The sequence below is a fragment of the Thalia democratica genome, chromosome 2 (genome assembly GCF_965202585.1).
Source record: "Thalia democratica chromosome 2, ktThaDemo2.hap1.1, whole genome shotgun sequence".
NCBI classification, from domain to species: domain Eukaryota; kingdom Metazoa; phylum Chordata; class Thaliacea; order Salpida; family Salpidae; genus Thalia; species Thalia democratica.
Window position 1 is genome coordinate 16,001,981 of NC_139166.1, and position 23,642 is coordinate 16,025,622.

At 27.2% G+C, this 23,642-nt stretch overlaps 2 protein-coding genes across 2 annotated transcripts; both read left to right on the forward strand.

Annotated features, from left to right (window-relative positions):
* The first annotated feature begins 1,469 nt into the window (after positions 1-1,469).
* LOC145850082 (putative serpin E3) lies at positions 1,470-10,154 on the forward strand. The gene is made up of 4 exons (XM_082955229.1): positions 1,470-1,575; positions 8,740-8,913; positions 9,373-9,512; positions 9,879-10,154. The coding sequence occupies exons 1-4, from the start codon at positions 1,470-1,472 to the stop codon at positions 10,152-10,154; spliced, it is 696 nt and encodes a 231-aa protein (XP_082811355.1).
* Positions 10,155-12,516: 2,362 nt separating this feature from the next.
* On the forward strand, positions 12,517-15,990 carry LOC145850083 (serpin B6-like). The gene is made up of 6 exons (XM_082955230.1): positions 12,517-12,586; positions 12,860-13,093; positions 13,313-13,493; positions 14,293-14,467; positions 15,085-15,268; positions 15,482-15,990. The coding sequence occupies exons 1-6, from the start codon at positions 12,517-12,519 to the stop codon at positions 15,988-15,990; spliced, it is 1,353 nt and encodes a 450-aa protein (XP_082811356.1).
* The last annotated feature ends 7,652 nt before the right edge of the window (positions 15,991-23,642 follow it).

Here is a 23,642-nt window from a genome sequence, read left to right on the forward strand (position 1 = left end):
TTCTTAAATACTACTATTTTAGTTGTTGAAAGCTATAAAGCGTATTTTCATAATACTAAATATTAAACATTTTATTTTTTATTTTTAAAGTATATTTATAATTAGAATTTATAATCTAATTACTTTATACGATTACAGTCAACGGAAGCTAATTGACTAAAAAAACTTAAATAAATGATATTTATGACTTTGTAGAGATTGTTTGTTATTTACATTGTTTGATTGTTTGTTTGATAAATTTAGTTACAACGGTCAAAATGTCATAACAAATTGTAATGTTTTTTCAAGATAAGTAAAAACAATAAACCTTTGTGATACGCACTTTATTATTTATCTTAAGGTTGTAGTTATAACTCGTGTATTTCGAAGTAATCAACTATAAATGATATAAAAATATTTCTGATTTACGTTAATATTGTTTAACATTCATAGACAATAAATTAAATACATTTAAAGTAATAAATTACAGGGCCTGCTAAAAGACCAAGCTGACGATAATCAAAAATAATTTATTAAAACAAGCTTATCAAGAGCTGCTGTTTATTGTATTTACACAAAAAACATTAGTACAACTTATAGCAAAATAAGGTCTAGTAGCACATAGCAGTAAAAATATTTTTAATGTGATCAAAAAAAAGATTGTTTTAAGTAACTCTTTTGGTTTGCATCGAGTTTTCTGTACCTAGTTTGATTTGTTGCAGTTGTTTCTTATTTGAATACTATCTAAAAGTTAAAAGTAAAATGCTATTTATAAAACAGCGAAAACAAAAAAAAATGTTGTTAAATGTAAAAAACCTTAGTTTTTAACATTTTTACTCGAACTATTAAGGTTTATTATATTTTTAGTAATTGTTTATTTACAGTGTTTGAACTATATTTTCTTAAGACAATATTATAAAAATTTGTTTCACACATCCAAGAAGAAAACATCTGAGATATATTAAGACACGGTGATTATTTTCAGCGTTCTAGTTTAGATGTGTTGTCCACAATTTCACACCTTTAAGAAACTAGATTAAAGGCGCCTGCCAAAGCGCCCAGCTAAAATATCTTGTTTATTTAAGTATTTATTCTACACTGAATCCTAAAACAACGTCTTGAAATATATAATTTGGTATTAATTTTTTACATCAGTCAAATACTAATAAACTAATACTAATAAAATGTTAACTTTTTGTTCAGCAAAGTAAAAACAACAATACTTTATGATACCAACTTTATGTTTTATTTTAAAGTAGTATTTTTTGCTCTTCTACTTAGAAGTACTAAAATAAGAATACAAAACAGCTTTTTCTACAAACAAATAGGTTTAACAATTACCTATGTGTACTTTGTTTTGTTTTTGATAAGCCAACGAATTCTGCATTTATTAATTACAATTTATGTTAGTTCTTTTGCGGTTTAAAACTTAAAGTTAACAAATTGTAGGTTTCTTAATAATAGAAAGGTTTTGTAATATAAAAAAGTAAATGTCTGTTGAAGCTGAAATTAAAGCATTAGTTGAGTCCTCCAAAATTGGGAAACAGCTGAAAGAAAAACTGATTGCCATTGGAAGCAAGAAGGACAATGAATTTAGTTGTTTTCAAGCTGAGATGCTTAAATTGAAGAAAGATTATAATGAAAAAAGTAGAATTATTGAAAATAACATTGATCAGATTCAAAAAAATGAATTCAGCAGTAAGAGAATAGACAATATAGAAAATAGAATTACAGAATTACAAAAAAGTTTCTCAGAATTTAAGTCTGATTTTTCTTCTAAATTTAACAAGTTTGAAGCTAAATTCTCCAAATATGCTGATGCTATGCAGAAAAGTGAACCAACAGAAATTATCACAAACATTAGTACCAAATTAAATTTAGTAGCAGAAAAAATAGATGCTGAAAATGAACAAAAACTGAAAGAAAAGAAGGCTTTAAATGTAATAATATTTAACATTCCAGAAAGTAAAAATCCAACTAATAATGCACTAGAAAGTTGCAAAAATGATCTAAAAATAATTCAACAAGTATTAGGAGAAAATAAAATGAAAAAAGAAGAATTTAAGTCACTTTATCGAGTTGGTAAAATTGCAGCTAACAAAATCAGACCAATTATAGTCAAATTAAATAATTTAGCATCCAAACACAGACTGTTAAGACTGAGAGATTTGAAAATGTTTAATGGTGAAATTGAATCAAAAGTCTACATCAACCCTGACAGAACTCTCTTGGAAATTGAAGCTTTCAGAAAATTGAGAAAAGAAGTTAAAATAAAGCAAGCCATCGCTGATGAGAATAAATTGGACATAAAATATGTTATAAGGAACAACAAGATAGTTGAACTGACAAAACAGCCCTTTCGTTACCGCTCCCAGGACATCTGGGATTAGTGGAGGAAATCGTGAGTCAACGGATATAAACTTATTAAGTGATAGGATTAATTTTAACACTAACAAGTTTTCCTATATAAATTGTAACAACAACTATTTAAAAGTTTGTTACACTAATATAAGATCTGTTTTAAATAAATTTTATATTTTAGAGAACTATATAAATTTGAATAACATTGATTTATTGTTTTTGACTGAAACATGGTTGACTAATAAGGTCAACGATGCCACAGTGTGTCCTCTTAACTATAACATTTACCGAAGTGATAGGTCTAGTAGGGGTGGAGGTGTTGCTATCCTTTTCAAAAATTCGCTAAAAGTTATTAAAGTTAAAAACGATTCTATCTCTACTAGCAACATCAATTTTGAATACCTATGTGTAGATGTAATTTTTAAAAAGATGAAATTAAGATTTTGTTGTGTCTACCTTCCTCCACTGTCTGCTAGAAGCGCACTGACTGTTCAAAATGTAATCAAAATGATTAAAATGGTTTTTCCAAAAGAGTGTTCTTTTTATGTTCTTGGTGATTTTAATATGCCAAATATAGATTGGAGGATTCCTAGCACAGATTTCAATAAACCCCATGAGTGTTTTCTTAATTTTTGTACAGACAATTTTTTAACCCAAGTAATTGAAAATCCAACCCATAAGAATGGTAACATTCTTGATCTCATAATTTGCAATCATTTTGGTCTAGATAGAATCATATCACACTCAACTAATTTTCCATTAACAAACACTTGTGACCATTACTTGCTTTCACTAAAAATTAAAATTGAAAATAAAATAGTACCTATTGCTAAAGAAGTCTCATATGACTATAAAAAAGCAGATTTTGAAAGCATCAATGATTTCCTGTCAAAAATTAATTGGACCTTTTTATTAAAAAATTCAGAAAATCTCCAGCATTTCTACGATCAATTCATCAGCTCAATCCAAATCTCAATCAAACGTTTTGTTCCAATTTTTTCTAAAAATAACAAAAGTAAAAAATATCCATCTCATATTAAAAAGTTATTAAAAGAAAAAGCGAATCTATACAAAAAAAGTAAGACAAATAAATCACTTTTGATAAAATACAAAAACAAGTCTAAAGAATATCAATTAGCTGTTAAAAAATACAACTTTGAATATGAAAACAAATTCTGCAAAAACCCAAATTTAAAAAAGTTTTATAGCTACGTGAAATCTAAACTTAAGTTAAATAATTCCATACATCTCTTATATGATAATGATAAAAACAAAACAGTAACCTCAGATTTTGAAATAGCAACACTTTTTAACATAAATTTTCAAAAAGTTTTTAAAAAAGACGAGAGTTACCAGTCTTTTAAGCTACCCCAAAAGAATTGTAGTAAGATGCAAAATTTTTTCATAACCTATGAAGACATTATAAGTTCAATTAACCACTTAAAAGATAAAATCATAAGAACGCCAGAAAACATTCCACCCTATTATATCAAGCATGTTATCCAATCAATAATATTTCCACTTTCATTAATATTTAATTGCTCTCTAGAACTATCTGATGTTCCTAAACAATGGAAAACATCTTTTATTATTCCCGTGCACAAGAAAGGTAATATACACGATGCATTAAATTACAGACCAATATCTCTAACAAGTGGCTTTTCAAGAATTTATGAACATATTGTATCTGTAAAAATTCTCAATCACCTCTTTGATAACAAATTATTAACTAACAAACAGTTTGGTTTTGTTCCAAACCGCTCATCAACCATTCAACTGTTAACATGCTTACATTCTTGGTTAGTTCCTTATCTCAAAAATGAATTTACTAAAGTAGTTTATACGGATATTCAAAAAGCCTTTGATTCAGTATCACACAAAAGATTATTAAAAATTTTAAATCAGTATGGGCTACATGAAAGCTTAATTGATTGGTTTGATAACTTTTTAAATAATAGATCTCAAAGAGTACTCATCAATAATACGCTTTCTGACTCTTTAACAATCTACAGTGGAGTACCACAAGGTGGTGTAGTTGGTCCCCTTCTCTTTTTAATTTATATTAATGATATTTGTTCAAACATTGATATTAAAAGTGAGTTAAGCTTATTTGCAGATGATGCCAAAATCTTTAGTCAGTCAAATACTTCATTACAACTATCTTTAGATAATATTTACATATGGTTAAAAACAAGAAAACTAAACTTAAATCCTAGCAAATGTAAAATTCTAACCATTAACAAAAAAGAATCTTCTCCAACTGACCTCTTAATCAATAACATCAAGTTACCAGAAATTAAAGTTTTTAAAGATTTAGGAATTTATATTTCTAAAGATTTGAAATGGAATGAACATATCAACTATTTATATAAGATTGCAAAAACTACATGTTATCAAATATTGAAAAGTTTTAAAATTAATTCTGCTTCAATTCTGACAAAACTATTTAAAACATACGTTCGCCCTAAACTTGAGTTTAGTACCCAAATTTGGTCACCCCATTTAAAAAAGGATATTAACAAAATTGAATCTGTGCAAAGGAGTTTTACCCGTCATATTTGTAATCGTTGCAACATATCTTACACGTCATATAATGATAGAATGATTAAATTTGGATTGAAATCACTGGAATATAGAAGATGGGAATTTGATTTATTAATTCTTTACAAAATTATCAATGGCAAATATAAAAGTTTTTTTAACCAGTTTTTTAATTTTTCCCAAAATAAATATCAACTAAGAGGAAATAATTTGAAAATAAAATGTAAACATGATTTTCAAAACAGTCAGTGGCAAGGCGCATTTTTTCACAGAGCAAAAGCTATGTGGAACAGACTACCTCAGGATATAGTATCTTGTGAGAGGGTAGAACAATTTCGTTTAAAGCTAAAAAGATTTGACTTAAATACGATAAATACCAGTAAAATTAACTAATTTTCCACTGTAACAAAAGGAAAAATATTCGTTTCCCTACGCCTCCCCCCTACAAACTATTAGTTTACTTATATATTTTGTAGTTATGAATATTGTTTTATAAGCCATGATTTTAGACTAACTTCTTTACTGTGTGTACTAAGTAATATATAAATTTGAATTTTTTGAACTGAATTTTTAATTTAGTTCATTTGTTTATCATATTGTGTTTAACTTTGTGTTTCCATTTAAATTATGTTTGTATATATATATATGTATAATTTATCTTAAAGTTTCGAATATAGGTTTATTTTCTTTTTCTCTTTTTGTGTGTCCTGTTTAAGTGGCTCAGGTTTTGATGCCTGAGTCCAACATTGCACAATAAACAATATAATAATAAAAACCTTTAAACTATAACCAAAGGAAACATTTTTCCTATTTTATTTTTGATTTATTTTTTTGCACCTAGTTTAGTATGATACAATTGTTGTTAACTAAATATTATTCAAAGGTGAAAATGAACTGAATTGATTTATATAAATCATCAAACTAAAAGTTATTAAACGAAGTAAAGTTTAATATTTTAAGTAGTTGTACTTAAAAGGTTAAAGTTTATTAAAATTTTTTGCTCAAAAAATTGGTCGTTTACAGTTTTAGTTATACTTTTCTAAGAAAAAAAAATAAAACAAGCGTTCAACAAATCTATTCGACAATCATTTTGGATTTATTTTGACGTTCTGACAGTTTCCAGCGTTGTGATTTAGATGTATTGTCTACGATTTAAAGATTTTATGTATCAAGATTATAGCGCTGAGCTGATAACGAGTTGAACTTAGAATTTATCATAAAATATAAACCTAAAGCTACTATTTTCATAACAAAAACTAAACTAGAAAAACTTTTACTCTAAAATTTTAAATGTAAGTTTTTAGTTTTATTAAATTTGAAAACATTTTAATGTAGTTTAACTCAAGTGAAAATTTAGTTTTGTTTATTAAAACATTTTTTAAACTTATTTTATGGCTAATAGTTATTAACGAAAAATAAAACAAAACTAACCTTTAAAATAATGATTTGCTTCAATAAATTTCTACAATAAGATATACAAGACACACAAATTCAATTAAACTAATTATATTTCGAGCAGTTTCCATCAGTAAAGTACAAAGCTATCATTATATAAAATATTACAAGCTTATATAGAGTAACCAAATAATCATAAAGTAATAAGAGACATAAACAATAAGTAACAATTAAAATCATTTAGTTTGCATACATTATATAAACTATACGTTAATATAATGTCAACAACGAGCGTTACTACGAAATTAAATTACTTTATTTCTCGTGCATAACTTATTTAAAATGTATAACAGAACACATAAACATATTTCTTTTTTTTATTTACTTATTTGTGTACTTTCGAAGTAAGTCTTGTCAAACATTGTATTTTACTAAATCAAACTAAATTTAGTTTAATTTAGTAAGATACAATTTTTGACAAGAATTACTTCGAAAGTACTCAAACAAATTTAAGAAAAACATGAAGTATGTTTTCTTACACTTTTAAAAATAAAGATAACAGTGTAGTCAAAATCTTTTTTTAACCAAAACACTTTTGCTTAATAAAATACAAATAGCTTTTAGTTTGACAAATCAAAAACGTTACTACAAGTTTTAATAACTTTAAATCTATGTAGATTATAATTGTTTGTACACGTTGAGTTATTAAGCTAATGTTCTGCAATGGATAAACGTTAAGATGCATTCAAAACTTTGACCGGTGTATCATATTTCTTTTCTGAAAAGCAAAAATTTTTTATTTGGGGGGAACGGTTGACTTTTGCACGAGCGTCACTTTTGCACGAGGGGACACTTTAGCACGGCATCTTTTTTGCACGGTTGTCACATTAGCACGAAGGGACTTTTTAGCACGGCGACTTTTTTGCACGAGGGGACACTTTTGCACGGCGTAAATTTTGCACAAGGAGAAATTTTTGCACGCAGGGTAATTTTTAAACGAGGAGACACTTTTGCATGCCGAAATTTTTTCACGAATACAATGGTTTACGGCAGCACTGTTGCAAAACGATAATTTTAGATAACGTCACATGAAATTTTTGCACAGCGAAATTTTAGCACTATGAATTTTTTGCACGAAACATCAATTTTGCATGCCGATTAAAAGCCTTTTTAGCTACTACCAAATCTGTGACATAAAAAGAAACTGAAAACTAAAATTTTATAACATAGCTATATTAAAGGCAAAATATGAAAGGTTTAAAATCTTAAATAGTAAAAGTTAATGTTAGAAACAAACTAAGAAAAAGGTAAAACAAAACTATTTTAAAAGTTTGAAACCAGGTACATAAACTTAATTTATTAAGAAACCAGGATAAAAAAATACTTTAAGTGTAAGTAAATTGTTTATAGTCTATTTTGAATTTTAATAAATTAATCAACAAATATGTCTTTTTATATATTTTAATATGCGGTTACAAATTTATTGTCCATATAATGAACCTAGGCATCAAAACCTAGACCACTTAAATTGAAAGGCATATACAAAAAAGTAAAAATTAATCCAGTTGTTAATTTATTAAAACAAAGATAAAAACATAACTTGATAAAAAATTCATAGGTTAACGTAGAAAGCTAAATTTTAACCACAAACTTATACTTATTTACGCTTTGATGTAGAACAATCAACATTAAATAATTAAATGCATTGACTAACAACGAAAAGAAAAGCATAACGCTCTAAGGACATTAACAATAGACTGGCCAGAGGAATAATCATTAAGTACATGGAAAAGTTACTTATCATTATTAGAGTAAAGGTGCTGCTAATAAAATTGAACTATAAACTAAGCTAAATCTTCAACCGCTGCAATATTTCAATAATGAGGCTTGGCAGAATTCTTTTTTTTATTGGTCAGTTGAAATAAGGAAAAAACTTCTAATAACATAGTTTCTTAGAAAAATTTGAAAAAAAATTCGATTAAACTCAAAAATTTATCATCTGAATTAAAATATCGTCTTCATGAAAAATAACGCCGTGCAAAATTGAACCTGCGTGCAAAAGTGTCTTCTTGTGCAAAAGAGTCGCCGTGCAAAAGTGTCCCCTTGTGCAAAAGTGACCCTTCGTGCAAAAGTGACGCCGCGCAAAAGTGTCCCCTCGTGCAAAAGTGACGCTCGTGCAAAAGTGACACCCACCCTACTAGTGTATCTAAATTACCTACAACTAATTTATTTTACGTCGTTTGTTTACCGTTTAGCTTCAAATTAGTAAAAATTATATTGTTAAATATTCTAATAAAAAATAATCGCAATTATACTAAACGCTTTTTTAAATTTGTAATAAGCAAAGTAAAAAGTTTGTCTGGACAATTAAGATACTAAATAAGACTTATTAACATTAAACAAAAGTGTTTTGTTAAATTTTTAAAAAAATAAACTCTCTATATTTATTCTTTTTAAACCCAGGTGTCATGGACGAAAAAGTTCGACGAATCAAGTTTGGAAAATTCGAAGTTTCTCCCAACAACTTTAACAAAGTAATGATGATGACATCATCAAGATTCTCCTACAAATCTACGTCATTCAGGGGCTCGACAAACCTTATGGCGTCAGCAGAAGTCGTCACCATCCCGTTTGAAGGTAAAAATGTCTTTTTATTTGATTTAATGTGTAAGCTTTTTTAGTCAGAATTATCTTTCTTCTTTTGCTTTTTATAGCTTAAGAAATGATAAATTTAAAAAAAACCACATAGTGCAGCTGTAATGAGTTAGTTTATAAAAACAAGTTCATAAAGGCAAATCAGTTTTTTTATTATAATTTCAATCTTAGCATAAGCTTTTACAGATTTTGAAATTGTTTTTTATTTATGTAAATTTCGTTCTAAATTTTTAGCTGATCAAATTCAGTAGTAGCTTCAATATATATATAAATTAATGTGTTTAGAAAACCTTTTTTTTATTGTAAAATTATAGAATAATTAAAGCAACTAAGAAAACTTCTATAATTATTTGTTGAACAGAACCCACTTTAACCATTAAAGTTTAATCTAAAGTAGAACCGATTATAAACATTCACCAACAAACACAATTTCAATTTCAGACGAAAGCACAATTTTCGCCATGGCCATCCCTAACACTGCCGGCGACTTCTCCGAGCTCGACGACCAATCGGGACACAGGAAAATGTTCGACACGGTTGGGCGGATGCACCCATCAGACGTGCAGTACTCAAACAGCACCGTACTCCGACAGTTTTGAGATGTGCGTGGTGAAGATGCCCAAGTTCGACATAGAGAACTTGCATCTTGGTTTTCTTTTAACTTTATTTCCAAGGCAAAAACTAAATTCTTTTCTGAAAAAAATTATTTGTAAGCAGACTTTTTATGGTTGTTTTACTTATCATAAAGTACAAGTTATTCTTTTCAACTTTGCTTTCAAGATTCTATGTTAATAAACCATAGTTGAAAGTACTTAACAATAAATAACAATTATATTTGTGTGGTTATTCAATTAAATAAAAAATTGTTCTCATTCCACTTACAATCTTGTCTAAAACATAAAAACATGATTTTAAATAAATTCTAACGATTTTTTTATACTTACTAGCATCATCTGAAATCAATGGGGGTTAACAAATCGTTCGACGGCCAGCAAGCCGACTTCTCCGGCATCACGAAGGAACCCATCTACGTGTCAGACGCGTTCCACAAAGCCGCGTTCAACTTGAACAAGAACGGAGTGGAAGCGAGCGCGGCATTCTTGTTCCTGCAGAGGAGCTTTTATAACGGGGAGGATGATAATGTTAAGAAGCCGTTCGTTTTCGTCTTGAAAAATGTCGAGACGGGCGCGATTTTGTTCATCGGCAAAGTCGTCAACCCGTAACGAGTTGCTTTCGTTTCGCTGTTTTGTTGATTTGTTGGTTCTGATTATGCGTCACTTAAAAATCAAGTTGTGTACAATACAAAGTACTTTTATATATGCAATCATGAATGACATTTATGTGCTTAGTTTCAAAAGGTCTTTGCATATGTGCCTTACGTTGTAATTGAAATAAACACATTTTTTGACAGCATAAATAATTTCATAAGTAAAATTTTCAAATAAAAAACTTTCAAAATACACTCTTGAGATTTTTGAAAACCTGTCGATAACATTGTTATGTTTGCTATACGTTTTTAAATACCTTGTCTTTATTTTTATTGTCGCAATTGTTTTACGTAAAGTTTTAAACTTGGTGGGTTAACTTATTTTTTGAGTAAGACTTATCAATATAGAATTAAGTTTATGCAGATTAAAGCATTTAAAAATTAAATAATGTAATAAATCAATATGTTTAAAATAAATTGTTGCAATTTAAATTAAGCTTTGTATAAAAAATAAATGCCACAGTTAAAATTGATTCTACTTATGTAGATCACATTATTTTTTTAACCGTATATAAATGATTATTAAAAATAAACAATTATAAGTTCAATAAAATGTTTAAAAATAAATAAAATCGTAGGTATAATTGTAAGGCATTGAAAAAAAAGTATTGAATAAACATATAAGAAAACTAAAGACAATAAGGTTTTGCTTATTTAGGTGAAAGTTTGAATATGAGCTTGAAAACAAAGTTATATTTGGTTGATAACATAAAGTTGGTTGACACCTATGATACTGTACTTTTTTTCAAACCATTATTGCGCATGCTGAAACAAATACAACTACTTTTAGCATTTTTAAATACAATACTGTCAATTTCATAAAAGAATAAGCTCATTTGAACTTAAACATTGTTTGTTTAAGTTAAAAGTAAGAGAGTTAATTTCTTTTCAAATTAAGCTAAACAATAACTAGTTTGTGAATACTTTCTATTTTGCTGTGAACTATTGGAGCTACATAAGACTAAACGAATAGTAATTTAAAACTTGATAAAATATAAATTATTTTTCTATAAAAAACAAGTTTTAATCCTGGTCTTGTCATTAAAGTTATCAAAAATTTTAAGCTTCATAAATCAGATAATTCATAAAACTATCAAAAACTTATTGATTCTATTACTAAGAAAAAATGCTAACTATTCTAAAGATTTTTTTCTCAAAATTAGGTTACTTGTAACTAAACTTTTTTTATTATTTAATATTCAAAAGTCAATTAATTTTTTTTTTTTTTACTTTCCGCTTATGAAAATAAAGTAAAAAAAGAAAAACATCAAGCGTCATAGAACTTTAGTGCGTAAGTTTTTAAAGAGGATTTACTTATTTTAAAACACTCCAGTTGGATAGAACTACAAAAAACTACTTAGAAATTACATATTTGTTATAATTTACAGCTGTAATTCCTTTCAAAAATATAATACATTGTTGCTGGGTAGTAATGACTATAAAACATATAACAATGTATAAAGTACACTGAAAACCAGGCAACTTTTTTTGTGCATTTTGTGAATACATTATTTTTGAGTTTAAATTGTGCATAAAGCGCAAGTCAAAAAATTATTGATGTTTTAATAGTTACATAACGCTATGAGATCTTAAATTTTTAGTAAGTTTTACTTTCATTGATACTTTAACATTATAAAAGTATATCTATAAAAACTTTTTAGTGGTAATGGGAGTTTAAATTTGTTTTTAGTTTTTATATACATTGCTTATTGAACGATAAAAAAAACGCTCAAAAAGTTTGGTCTAAGGACCTGGTGTACGAAAAAAACCTTTCGGCTATCGAGTCGAATATGTTGATAGTAGTATAAAAATTTATGTTTTAAATCCGAAACAATGCAAAAGTACAAGTTAACCTTACAGAACACAGAAATAATTGTTGTTAAACCATAAAAAGTAATTTTGTATAAAACAAAAATAAAGTTATACATTAGTGCACACTTTATTTGCAGTGAAAAACATTGTTTATTTAAACTGTTGGACAACAGTTATATAAATTTCAAGTCATCAAAGTTTTTTATTTCGTAAAGTACTGAATATAGCTAACACTTTTTTAAAGTTTTAAAAAAATAGTATTACATAGTTATATAAACTTCAAGTCACAAAACTTCTTTTCATGAAAAGTTAGCAATTTTTTACGAAATGATTCTTGCAGCTTTTTTCACGTAAAGTTTCAAAAGTTCTCTGAATTACCAAGTATGTAAAGTAGCAAGTAACATGATATTAATTATAAACTTTTCTTCTTACGACCTCGGGCCATCGTTGCTCGCACAAGGAATTTCGGTTGTACGTGAAAAGTTATAAAAGAACATTTTGAATAAATGCCGTACTTCCATAAAAGCTGCATCGAATATAAAGTGCTGATGGCTCGTTACATTTTGTTATCGATAAGTACGTTTTTGAAAATTTTTATTATTATTGAAATAACTATATGGATATAAATAATACCTATACATAAATAATAAATATTAAAATAAAATAGATAAAAATATATAAAAATTGTAACTATATTTTCATTCCTTACTCGGTTGTTAAGGTTTTTAAACTTGAAAAATATTAAAAAAAACAAATTTCAAGTTTTTGATTTCGTAAAGTATTGAATATATCTAAAATTTCTAATATGCTTAGTTAAATCTGAAACTTATTTTAATTTTTTTTAAATAGTTTTCCAAGCTGTGTACCTTTGCGACTTTTCCAACGCAAGCTATGGAAGCTTTGATCAAAGAAACGTTCAAAGTAAATCGGAAGAATATCTGAAAAACACAAAAGTTATCAAAGAAGGTTTGGAATCTTTCACTGCCGATATACTGGGAAGAATAGTAAAAGATTCCGATGCAAACAAAAATTTAGTTGTTTCTCCGATTTCTATTTACTCCGCACTAACAATGGTCGGAAAAGGTAACATTAAATGTTTCGTATTAATTAACTCTAAGTGGCGTCTACTTATACCAAATTATATTTTTTTATCATTTATCAGTTTTTTAAATTAGCAAGCGTGACAAATTATACAGTTATGCTTATTTTGAGCTTTTAAGTTTATTTAAAAGTTATCATCACGGTTTACTGCTTAAGTTAAACCACCCTAAAATAAAAAGGTTAACAAAAAATGTTTTACAGGGGCGAAAAACGAAACATACAAGGAAATAAGAGACGCGATGCACTTACCAAACATCGTGTCTTACCCGATGATATTGTTTTCGAGACAAACTTTCAAAAGCAAATCGTTGAACTTTGCTCAGAGGGTTTTCGTTGATAACACGGCAACAATCAGCACAACTTATCAAAATGTACTGTATCTGTAAGTTGATAACTGGTAAACCTTAGTTTTATGTTATTTTGGAGATAAACTACAGCTTAATCTGTAAGTAACGAACAATTTGTAGCTTATTTGATTTTGAGTGTTACATACAACAGCATAGATTAAAAATATTCTAGGAAGAATAAATATATAAACTTAAACCATTATTGTAAAAAGTACAACATATTTGTGCAAACTAAACGTGTTCTTGTTAGTTTTTTTTTTTCTTAAACAACTATAAACAAGGTAAGTAATTGACGTAGCAAAACAATTAAGTTCCATCTAAATGTATACACAACAGCTTAAATCTTAAACATATTTTTGTTGGTACAGTAAAAATTCATCTTATAAGACTTTTAATTGTTTTGTTTAACCATTACTAAGATACAAAACACATTTTTAAAAGATTTAAAATGAACGTTTTTATTCTTAACATACACAATTCAGTTTGACACGTTTAATACTTACAATCATTATGATATACAAGTAAAATTTTATTAAAAAATATTTATAAAATCACTATTTTATCAATCACTGTTGCAAACGTGTGATGCAAACTATCGATTTATTGCGTTTCAATAGCTAATTGCAAAAGCTTCATCAAAATTTAAACTAAAATGTACAAAAAGCTCCTTTAACAAGTATTATATTTTTAATTAATTTTATTTATACCGAGTTATGGGGTTCTGACAACTTTATTTGGTATACACGCAAAAGTTTTAAGAAAATTTATACTAAAGTCATCTATGTACACAAAACTATTCTATCAAGTGTTATATTCAAAATGAATTATCAACAGCTTTGGGATACCGGAAGCAATGAACCTGGATTTCAAAAACCACCCAGAAAAATCGACGGAGTTCATTAACGACTGGGTCGGCAAAAACACGAATGGAAAAGTGAACGATTTGATTCCGGAAGGAGTGATAAACCAAAACACAGCGTTGATAATTGCCAACGCTCTGGCCCTGAAGGTGACTATATTACATTGAAAATACGTACTTGTAATTGTGTAACTTAAAAACAAAATTAGGATCGTGAAAATATTTATACTGGAAATAAGCGAAGTATTAACAACGGAAACTATACTTTTTTTTTTCAAAATGATCTCGCGTTTAAAGTGATTTGGATGTTAAAAACTGCGAAATATCTTATTTTTTATTATTCTAAAAACATTAAACTAAACAAATAACTGTTAATGAAAGCCTTTTTTTTTTAAGCTAAAGAAAAAAATGTGCCAAAAATACAGTTAAAATTAAAAATATTAGTTAATTACTAAAACTACTTTTTAATGAAAGCAAGACAGTAATAATTAAACTTTAGAGGCATATTTATGTTTAAGACAATATTTTTATAACAAATTGTAAAAATTAAAGGTAAAACTTAGTTTTTAAACAAACACTTCATAAACTTAATGAATAAGTCTATAGATACAAAACATAATAATTATCTCTTTAACATCCTGTTTAGTTATAACATTTTTTGAATATTTTATGCAAAGAACTATATGACAGTTATCACTTTTTAACATAAAATATTTAAATCATATAATTAAATGTTTTATGGATGTTTATTTAATTTATTAATCCAGGCTTCATGGATAAAAAAGTTCAACGAACCTAAACTGGGCAAGTTCGAAGTTTCTCCCAACAATTTCAATGACGTAATGATGATGTCATCGTCGAGATTCCAACCGATTTTCTGCCAATCCACGTCGTTCAGAGGCGTGACGAATTATATGACGTCAGCACGAATCGTCACTATGCCGTTCAAAGGTGGCGATGTTTATTTTGACACAATGATTTGACAAGTAGTTTAACGTTTTTGTAAAATTTCCGCTGCAAGCTTATTAAAACATCTGTTATGATAAAAATAAACTCAATTCTCTCAGAAATTGCTTTGAATATTTATTTATACAATCAAACTTTTTTTCTAATATTAACTAAACTAAAAAAGATTTTTTCACAATAAAGCAACATTCTTTCCAGACAAGAGTCTTATTTTCGCGATTGCCATCCCAAGCACTGCTGGTGACTTTTCCGAGTTCGACACGAAATCCGGGTACAAGAAAATGTTCGACACCGTCGAGAAGATGCACCCCACCGGTGAGGGGAACAACCTGGCTGAAAACTTCGGAAGGTGCAACGTCAGGATGCCGACGTTTGACATCGATTTCAGCTACGACAACTTCAAAGAACACTTGAAATTTTTAGGCATTGAATCGGCCTTCCAGAGCAGTAGAGCCGATTTCTCGGGAATCCTGGACTATGACGCGTCGCAGAGGAAGGACAACGTTTACGTCACCGATGTCATACACAAGGCCACTTTCAGCTTGAACAGGGATGGGGTGGAGGCGACGGCGGCCACCGCTTTTATTATGGGTGCCAGGACGATAGTGCCGAGCAAGGATGTGACAGTTGACAAGCCGTTTGTGTTTTTCGTTAAAAATGTTGAGACGGGGGCGGTTTTGTTCATTGGCAAGGTGGTGCGACCTTGAATTGATTTGTTTTAATTCGATGGTTAAGAGATTTTTTTTTTAATAAAAATAAAAGAAGTTAAAAATAATAAATTTTGACTGTAAAGTGCTAATTAATTCTTGAGTTAAGTGTTTATTAAATTATTCAAATATATAGATGCTACAACCCTTTTTTTTACGCCGTTTTAACTAAATTCTTTTGGTTTTGTAAACAAATCGTGAGTATAATATAAAATAAACCCATTGTTTAAAAGTGCCTTTACTTTAGTGAGTTTTTAAAACTCAATTAAACAAGTTATTTTAATTTTTTGATAAAAAAGTAGTAAATATCTTTACTAAATAACTGCTATTTTTAGCATTATCTAATTTATTGCATAAATACAAAAAATTACAATTAATTTTGTTTTATTAAATAAAAATATTTTCTTTTACACGTAATTAGTTAGAAAACTAGATTAAAAAACGTTAAATAAAAACTATATGTTTAAAATATTTACTATAAACATTGGTACTTGGTAAAGCCCCAAAATAATATTTTGTGTACGAATAAATTTTAACTATTAATCTTTTAACATTTAATTACTATTTTTGTGTTCTAATTTGATTCTTTTTAAACTTTTTTTTTTACTTGTAAAAGGTACTAACTAGGATGTCAAAAAAGTATTGAAAGAGTTTTGTTGAAATTTCATTATCTAAGCGAAGTAAGTTAAGCTTATTTTCGTTAAATGTTGAAAGAATTGTTTGTATGACTATAAAAAAATACGTTGATAAACTTGACTTGAAATTTTATCAGCAGCAACGTGGATTTTTACTACTAGTAACTTTATAAGCATTTTTTGTTGATTTTGTATGCACAGACAATTTATGCAGTTATTAATAAAAATTTTAAAAGCGTTATTTTGTACATAATTTTTATCAAAAAACTTATAAAGCTGAACTAAGCTCATCTTTGTTTTAATTAGTTCGATTATAATTTTACACAGTGTTTACACTGGTTCTTTATATAAAAATGTTTTAATTTTACTTGTTTTTATATTTTTAAATTTAAAAATATATAATATAAAGCACCAGATAATAACTATGAACACTATCTGAAAAATTCTTTCTAGTATACTAAAGTTTAAAATTTAATAAGAATTTAAAATTTTCAAAACTACAAACAAATGTTTAAAATTTGAAAGCTTTTAAAAACAGAACAGCTGTTGTTATTATCGTATTCAGCAACCAAGTTTTTTCAGGAGTTTGCACGAGCTTAGCACTTTAGTTCATTGTTAATTGTCACAATGTTGAGCAAATATAAGTCAAATGCCGGTTAAGTAGAAAACAATTTTTTGCTGGTCATTTTCACAGATAAAACGAAAACAATATTTTGCCGTATCAGCTAGACTAAATACTTTATAAAGTTTGCAAGTCATGAATAACAAGCAGTTTTTTAAGTTTTTAAAGTGTTTCATTTTTATAAACGTTATAAACACTTACTTTTGGTATACTTAAGATCATCGAAACATTTGATATTTTATGTTTTTTTTTTTAGTATAAGTTTAAATCTTAGAGCTTATTTTTGCAACTTAAACTTGTTTGCTGTTGTATACAAACAATTACTAGACGTAAATAAACGTTAAATTATAATTAATTAAAAAAATAGGAATATTACGCTTATGTACAAGTATAAGTAGTTTGTTTAAGTATTTTTTATACAGTTAGTCATTTAGTTAGTGTCATCTATCACAGTAACAAAGTTTTATTAAAACACTAAAAAAAAAGTTCTAGTTTTAATTCCAAGTCGCTTCTATGTCAAACAAGTATCTACAAAACCAGTAATAAAATATATTTACAAAAACTAAATTCAATATTTTGTGTACAATTTTCTTAAACTAATACAAAGTCAACGAGGTTTTGGTTTAAATAGCAAAAATTAGAGTTTTGTTCTATTAATTATAAAAGTACAGCTTTTCAATACAATAGATAAACAATGTCTGCTCACAAACTGATGTATTTCAACTTTCCCGGAAGAGGAGAACTGATCAGACTGATCTTTTCAGCAGCTCAGGTTGAATTTGAAGATCACAGAGTTGTCAGGGACAACTGGCCTACAGTGATAAAGGGTAAGATATTAAACTAATAATAACAAAAGTTAAATATAAGTACAAATAATATAAGTAATAAAAATAATTGTAATACATTATTTTATTCATCAGAAAATATTTAATCAGAAGTTTTGAAGAAAAGACAACATTTAATTATACCACTGTTTTTTAATTCTAAAGTACTTATCTTTAAATAACTTAACTTTCTCAGCTTTAAAATCTTACTGTAAAACTTCTTAAGGGAACGGGTCACTTTTTCCACGAGCGTCACTTTTGCACAGTCGTCACTTTAGCACGAAGGGACATTTTTGCACGGCGACTCTTTTGCACGGAGGGTCACTTCTGCACGAAGGGTCATTTTTGCACGGCGTCACTTTTGCATAACGTCACATTTTTACGATGAAATTTTTGCACTATGACTTTTTCGCACGAAACATCAATTAAGCATGCAGGCCGATTAAAAACTATTTTAGCTAGTACCAAACCTGTAACATAAAAAGAAACTAAAAAATAAAACTTAATAACATACTTTTACTAAAGGCAAAAAATTAAAGATTTAAAATCTTAAACTGTAAAAGTTAATGTTAGAAACAAACTAACGAAAAGATAACATAAAATTATTTATAAAAGATTCATACAAGGGACAAAAATTTAATTTATTTAGAAAAAAAGATGAAAATATACTTTAAGTGTAATTAAATGGTTCTGGTTTGTTTTGAGTTTTAATATATTCGTTAACAACTTGCCTTTTTATATATTTTACTATATAATTACAAATTAATTGTCCATATGATGGACCTAGGCATCAAAACCTAGACCAGTTATACTGAAAGACATATACAGAGAAAATAAAATTAACATAAAAAGTGTATTTATTAAAAAAAAACATAACTTGTTATAAAATTAATAGGTTAAAATAAAAAGCAAAATTTTAATTACAAACTTATACTTATTTACGCTTTAAAGTAGAACGATCAACATCAAATAGTTAAATGCATTGACTAACAACAAAAATAAAAACCTAACGCTCCAAGAACATTAACAATAGACTGGCTAGATGAATAATCTTTTAACACGTTGAGTCTCTTCATTAGTAGAGTAAAGGTGTTGGTAATAAAATTTAATTATATACTAAGCTCAATCTTAAAATTAAATCAACAGTTGATAAAAATTACTTATTAGTTTTACCAACAGAGTTTAATTCAAATAAAACGTTTTTAACTTTAATCGAAGTTCTTTAAACTTTTTACAAGATATTAATTCATTTCGAAGTTTGTTAAACTGACCTTTAAACAAATATATGCCAAGCCTTATTATTGAAATAATGTTTGTACGTACTTTTTTTTTGTTATTTTCTCTCAGTAGGTAATAAGATCTATAAGGTTCAAAAACTTGATTGTATATTAATTGTAGTTTCACAGTTAACTAGTTTCAAAAAAAGTAATGAGGTCAAACTCAAGTTTCCTGTATTCTACTGATTTAATATTAAGTTTAGTTAGTCTACCAAAGTAATACATATCAGAAATATTGCAGCGGTTGAAAACTAGTATGGTATATTTTGTTTGAACAGATTCTAAATGGTTTATATCATTTTTAAATTATGTAAACTACATTGGTGTGTTATGTTTTAACTTAACGACTTATGTTTGGACGAATTTAAATGAGAAAAAACTTATTAAGGATGTTTATATCCGGAAAGTTAAAGCTCTTTAAATCTTGAAAAGATGTAGTTGATGCAATTCAGTAAACGTAATTGGTGATTCCAATTTCCATTAAAGATTCCATTTAAAATCTTTAGCAATAAAAATGCAAAGATCTTTAAACACTTTAGTTGAAGATAAGTTGATATATTTTATTTTACAGTCAAAAGTAGACAAAGTAGTGTTTTTTTTAAATATTTAGAACTTGACATTTACTAAGGTTTTAGTTTAATTTGATTTACTTTAGCCAATCGTAAATTTTATCTAGGGAATATTGTATAGTTTTGTTCGATTGGTAAAACATTTTATTGTCATCTGCGAAGAGACTAATGTCGCTGCTAACATCAACTTTTGAAGCTTTATAACTTAGAAAATATTTTTACTAACTAATTAGACTGCTATGAATTTTGTACTGCAATAATGTTTTAATTTTTTCAAATGGAGAGACAAAGTCAAAAGCTTTTACTCTGTATAGATAACTTTGTAAACTTATTGCTAAAAAAAGATACCAACCAAGAAAGTTAGCAATCTAGTAATTGAAAAAAGAATGTTAGGTTAGGGAAAAAACTCAATTGTTTAAGGAATATAATTCAACGAAATAGTCCAGGTTGAATTATGGAAAATGCGCTATTTTATTGCTCTTTTTTTTCTCACACTAAATAAAAAAAAAATTCCATATAATTAAAAAATAAACATCAAGAAAAATCTGAAATACCTTTACACTTCATTAATTTAATAAATCTTTTTTTTCAATTCAACAATTGTTTTAAATTAAAAAAAGTTTAAAGTATTTGTTTAACAACTAAATAATGCTAGTTTTAACATCACGAGAATATAAGTAAAAAATAAGTCCCAAGATTCGTCTTTTAAAGCCTCACTAAATTAAGTTTATATTTCTGTTTAAAAGTTAACAAAATTCAGTTTATTTTTATTTTAACTATTCAAAATTGTTTAATTCAAAACTAAAAAAACTGTATTCATCTAGTTTATTTAAGTGAATATTATAAATATGAATTAATGAATTGTGGTACGATATTATATTGTTATACGTAAAACTTCAAATAAAAACTTTACCTTGAAATTTCAAAAAAAAAAGAACAATTTTTAATCCTTCAAATTAGCTTGCTTTTAAAGGCGAATATTATTTAAGTTGTCAAAGAAAAGTTTTTAATGTATTTAATTTTTATTTGAGTAAACAAAAATTAGAAGGATGCAAAAATGAAGCTCCGTTTAAATTTAACTGATTGTTTAAAATTTACGCAGTTCATAAGTATATCCGTGAAAATATAACGCCGTGCAAAAGTGACGCTTTGCAAAAATGACGCCATGCAAATGTAACGTCGTGCAAAAGTTTTGACATGTAAAAATTTCGCCGTGCAAAAAAGACGCCGTGCAAAAATGACCCTGCTTGCAAAAGTGACTACCGTGCAAAAGTGATCCCTCGTCCTATAATGTCCCTTCGTCAAAATAATCACCGTGCAAGAGTGTCCCCTCGTGCAAAAGTGACACCCACCCCTATTTTGGACATGCTCTTTTACCATTTTCCTTAGATGTCTTGTTTTCGACCCGATATAGCTTGTTTTTACAACGGCAGCTGAATTGGTAAATTATCATACTTTTTTTTAAGTTGGGTATTGGATCTTAACCACCTGTAGTTAAAAGTGGTTTTGACGTGAAGAAAATCCTTTGGTTTGCTGCATAACATGTATTTCTTATTAATTGTCTAATTTGCTGAACTTTTGTTAATGAGTGGGAGTTTCAAAGTAAATACACATTTTTCAGGTCCTAGTGTCTTTAATTTATCCATTTTTATTGGTTTTCAATGTTAATTAACTCTTATTGGTACCCGTTTTTTTTTTTATTAGTAACTTGATCTGTTTTAATTCGTTTGGTAGCAACTCAGGCGAACAAATTTTGTGTACACGATACTGTATGTTGAAACCTATATCTACTGATAAAGAAGCTGCTACGAAAGTTAATTTGTCATACTTGACATCTACAAAGCCTGAAATCAAAGCCTGAAATAAGTAGTTTGTTGGATGTTTTTGAAGTAAGAAATAAAGTTAAAGATTTGAAAAACGACAATAATCTGATATTTACCAAATTGGACAAAAAAATGGGTGTGTATTAACGAACAAATCTTATTTAATAAATTAGATGTATTTCCATCAATTTATATCAGTATAACAAAAACTAACATGTGATAAAACTTTTAAAACTTATATTACAAACAAATTATATGCTTTAACAAATATAAAACATGTATTTTTAAAAGTTAACAAATTCAACAATTACCTACGTATAACTTGTCATGTTTTTGATCTGCAAAAAGTTTTAATTTACGTTAATATTGTTCACTATTTCAAGCTTTGAAGTAAGTAAAGTACATGTGCCTACTAAAAAGCCGAGCTCATGGTAACTTATAATACGTTTTTTTAAACAAACTCTCAAAAAAAGCTGTTGACTTTTCATATTTACAAAAACATGAATTAATACGCTAAATCAGGGGCGTGTCTAGACTTTTTTCATAGGGGGCTCACAATTTTTTTGTTCTTAATTTCCCGCTTAAGTACGCATTTCTTAGGTATGCACTGCCAGTTAAGTACGCAATATTTAGCCGAAAAACTCTGTGTTTAAAATGCTTTTTACTGCTTAGAAAAAAAAAGTAGTAATTGAAAAATATTATATATTTTTATTTGTCATACTGTATTAAATTTAGATAAATTAAAACTAAAAAAGTCGGAAAAATTTATATTATGATAAAAAAAAAAATTCAAGTAGTTTAATCTATCTATAAAAATTGAAAATTTACTAAAATAGTAGGTAATTACCTAGGATGCTGTCGCACCAATATCAAGCTGAAATTATATTAAATTCAATGTTGTTTTTTAACATAATTATAGATTTAAACATATATTTTATAAATAAATAAGTAAAACTTTTTTATCATAAACCAAAAAATCTTATATATATAATTGCTTTTATTTTTAAAATAAAGCAAATGATACAATAAGTTATATACATTCCTATACTGTAAAATAAAATTAATTCAGTATTTTAGTTTATAACAAATAAATTTAATTCTAACTATGTATTTATAAAGCTTATTAAAAACGAAGAATAGTTTAAGATCAATTGTAAAAGGGATAAAATATTGATTTTAAGCCTAAAATTATAGTTCAAAAAGATATTAAACACAATATAATTTCAGCTTGATATTAGTGTGAAATCATCCTAAGTAATTTTAAAAAAGTGTTTAGACTTTTACAACAAAATTATAATATCTTTAAATTATAATTAAATGTTTGCCTGATGGTGCAGGAATTATAATAATGATTTTGAAATCTCTCCGAGTTAAAAATTTCAAAAAATCAAGAACCAACTTTGTGGCCAACAGATATACAATAATAAAACAACTTAAATAAAAAAATATCAAGTTACCATTAAATAATGAAAGAATAAATTGCCAGGTGGTCTAAAGATAATTTTGAAAACTCCCTTAACTGAACTTTTAAAGGTTTAAACCCAGTTGGTTGACACATCAACAAAAATAGAAATTTTAAAGTACAAAAGCTTCACACAACATTATTATATACAACCAACTTGGTAAAATAAAACTTAAGCGATTATATTGGACATATTTTAAGTAAAATTGAACTTACTAGTTCAAAAACAATACTGTGTCAAAAGTTATTTACACTAAGTAACAATTTAGAGTGAAAACTAAAAGCATATTAGTAAAAAGTTTCCTAGAAAAAAAATACTACTTTAAAACTTTTACCTATTATGACGTCATAACTAAAATTTAATTTAAAACTTATTTCAGCTGGGCAAAAACGAGCATTTTTTGTTAAGGAAACTTTTTAATCTTTTAGTGTTATAAATT

What these genes read in the sequence shown, in the direction of transcription:
- LOC145850082 (XM_082955229.1), top strand. Translation starts at nt 1,470, where the DNA reads ATGTCTGTTGAAGCTGAAATTAAAGCATTAGTTGAGTCCTCCAAAATT. An exon ending in CAAGAAGGACAATGAATTTA is followed by an intron (nt 1,576 to 8,739) that starts GTTGTTTTCAAG and finishes TTTTAAACCCAG; the next exon opens with GTGTCATGGACGAAAAAGTT. An exon ending in TGCAGTACTCAAACAGCACC is followed by an intron (nt 9,513 to 9,878) that starts GTACTCCGACAG and finishes TATACTTACTAG; the next exon opens with CATCATCTGAAATCAATGGG.
- LOC145850083 (XM_082955230.1), top strand. Translation starts at nt 12,517, where the DNA reads ATGCCGTACTTCCATAAAAGCTGCATCGAATATAAAGTGCTGATGGCT. An exon ending in TTACATTTTGTTATCGATAA is followed by an intron (nt 12,587 to 12,859) that starts GTACGTTTTTGA and finishes TTTTTTAAATAG; the next exon opens with TTTTCCAAGCTGTGTACCTT. An exon ending in TATCAAAATGTACTGTATCT is followed by an intron (nt 13,494 to 14,292) that starts GTAAGTTGATAA and finishes AATTATCAACAG; the next exon opens with CTTTGGGATACCGGAAGCAA.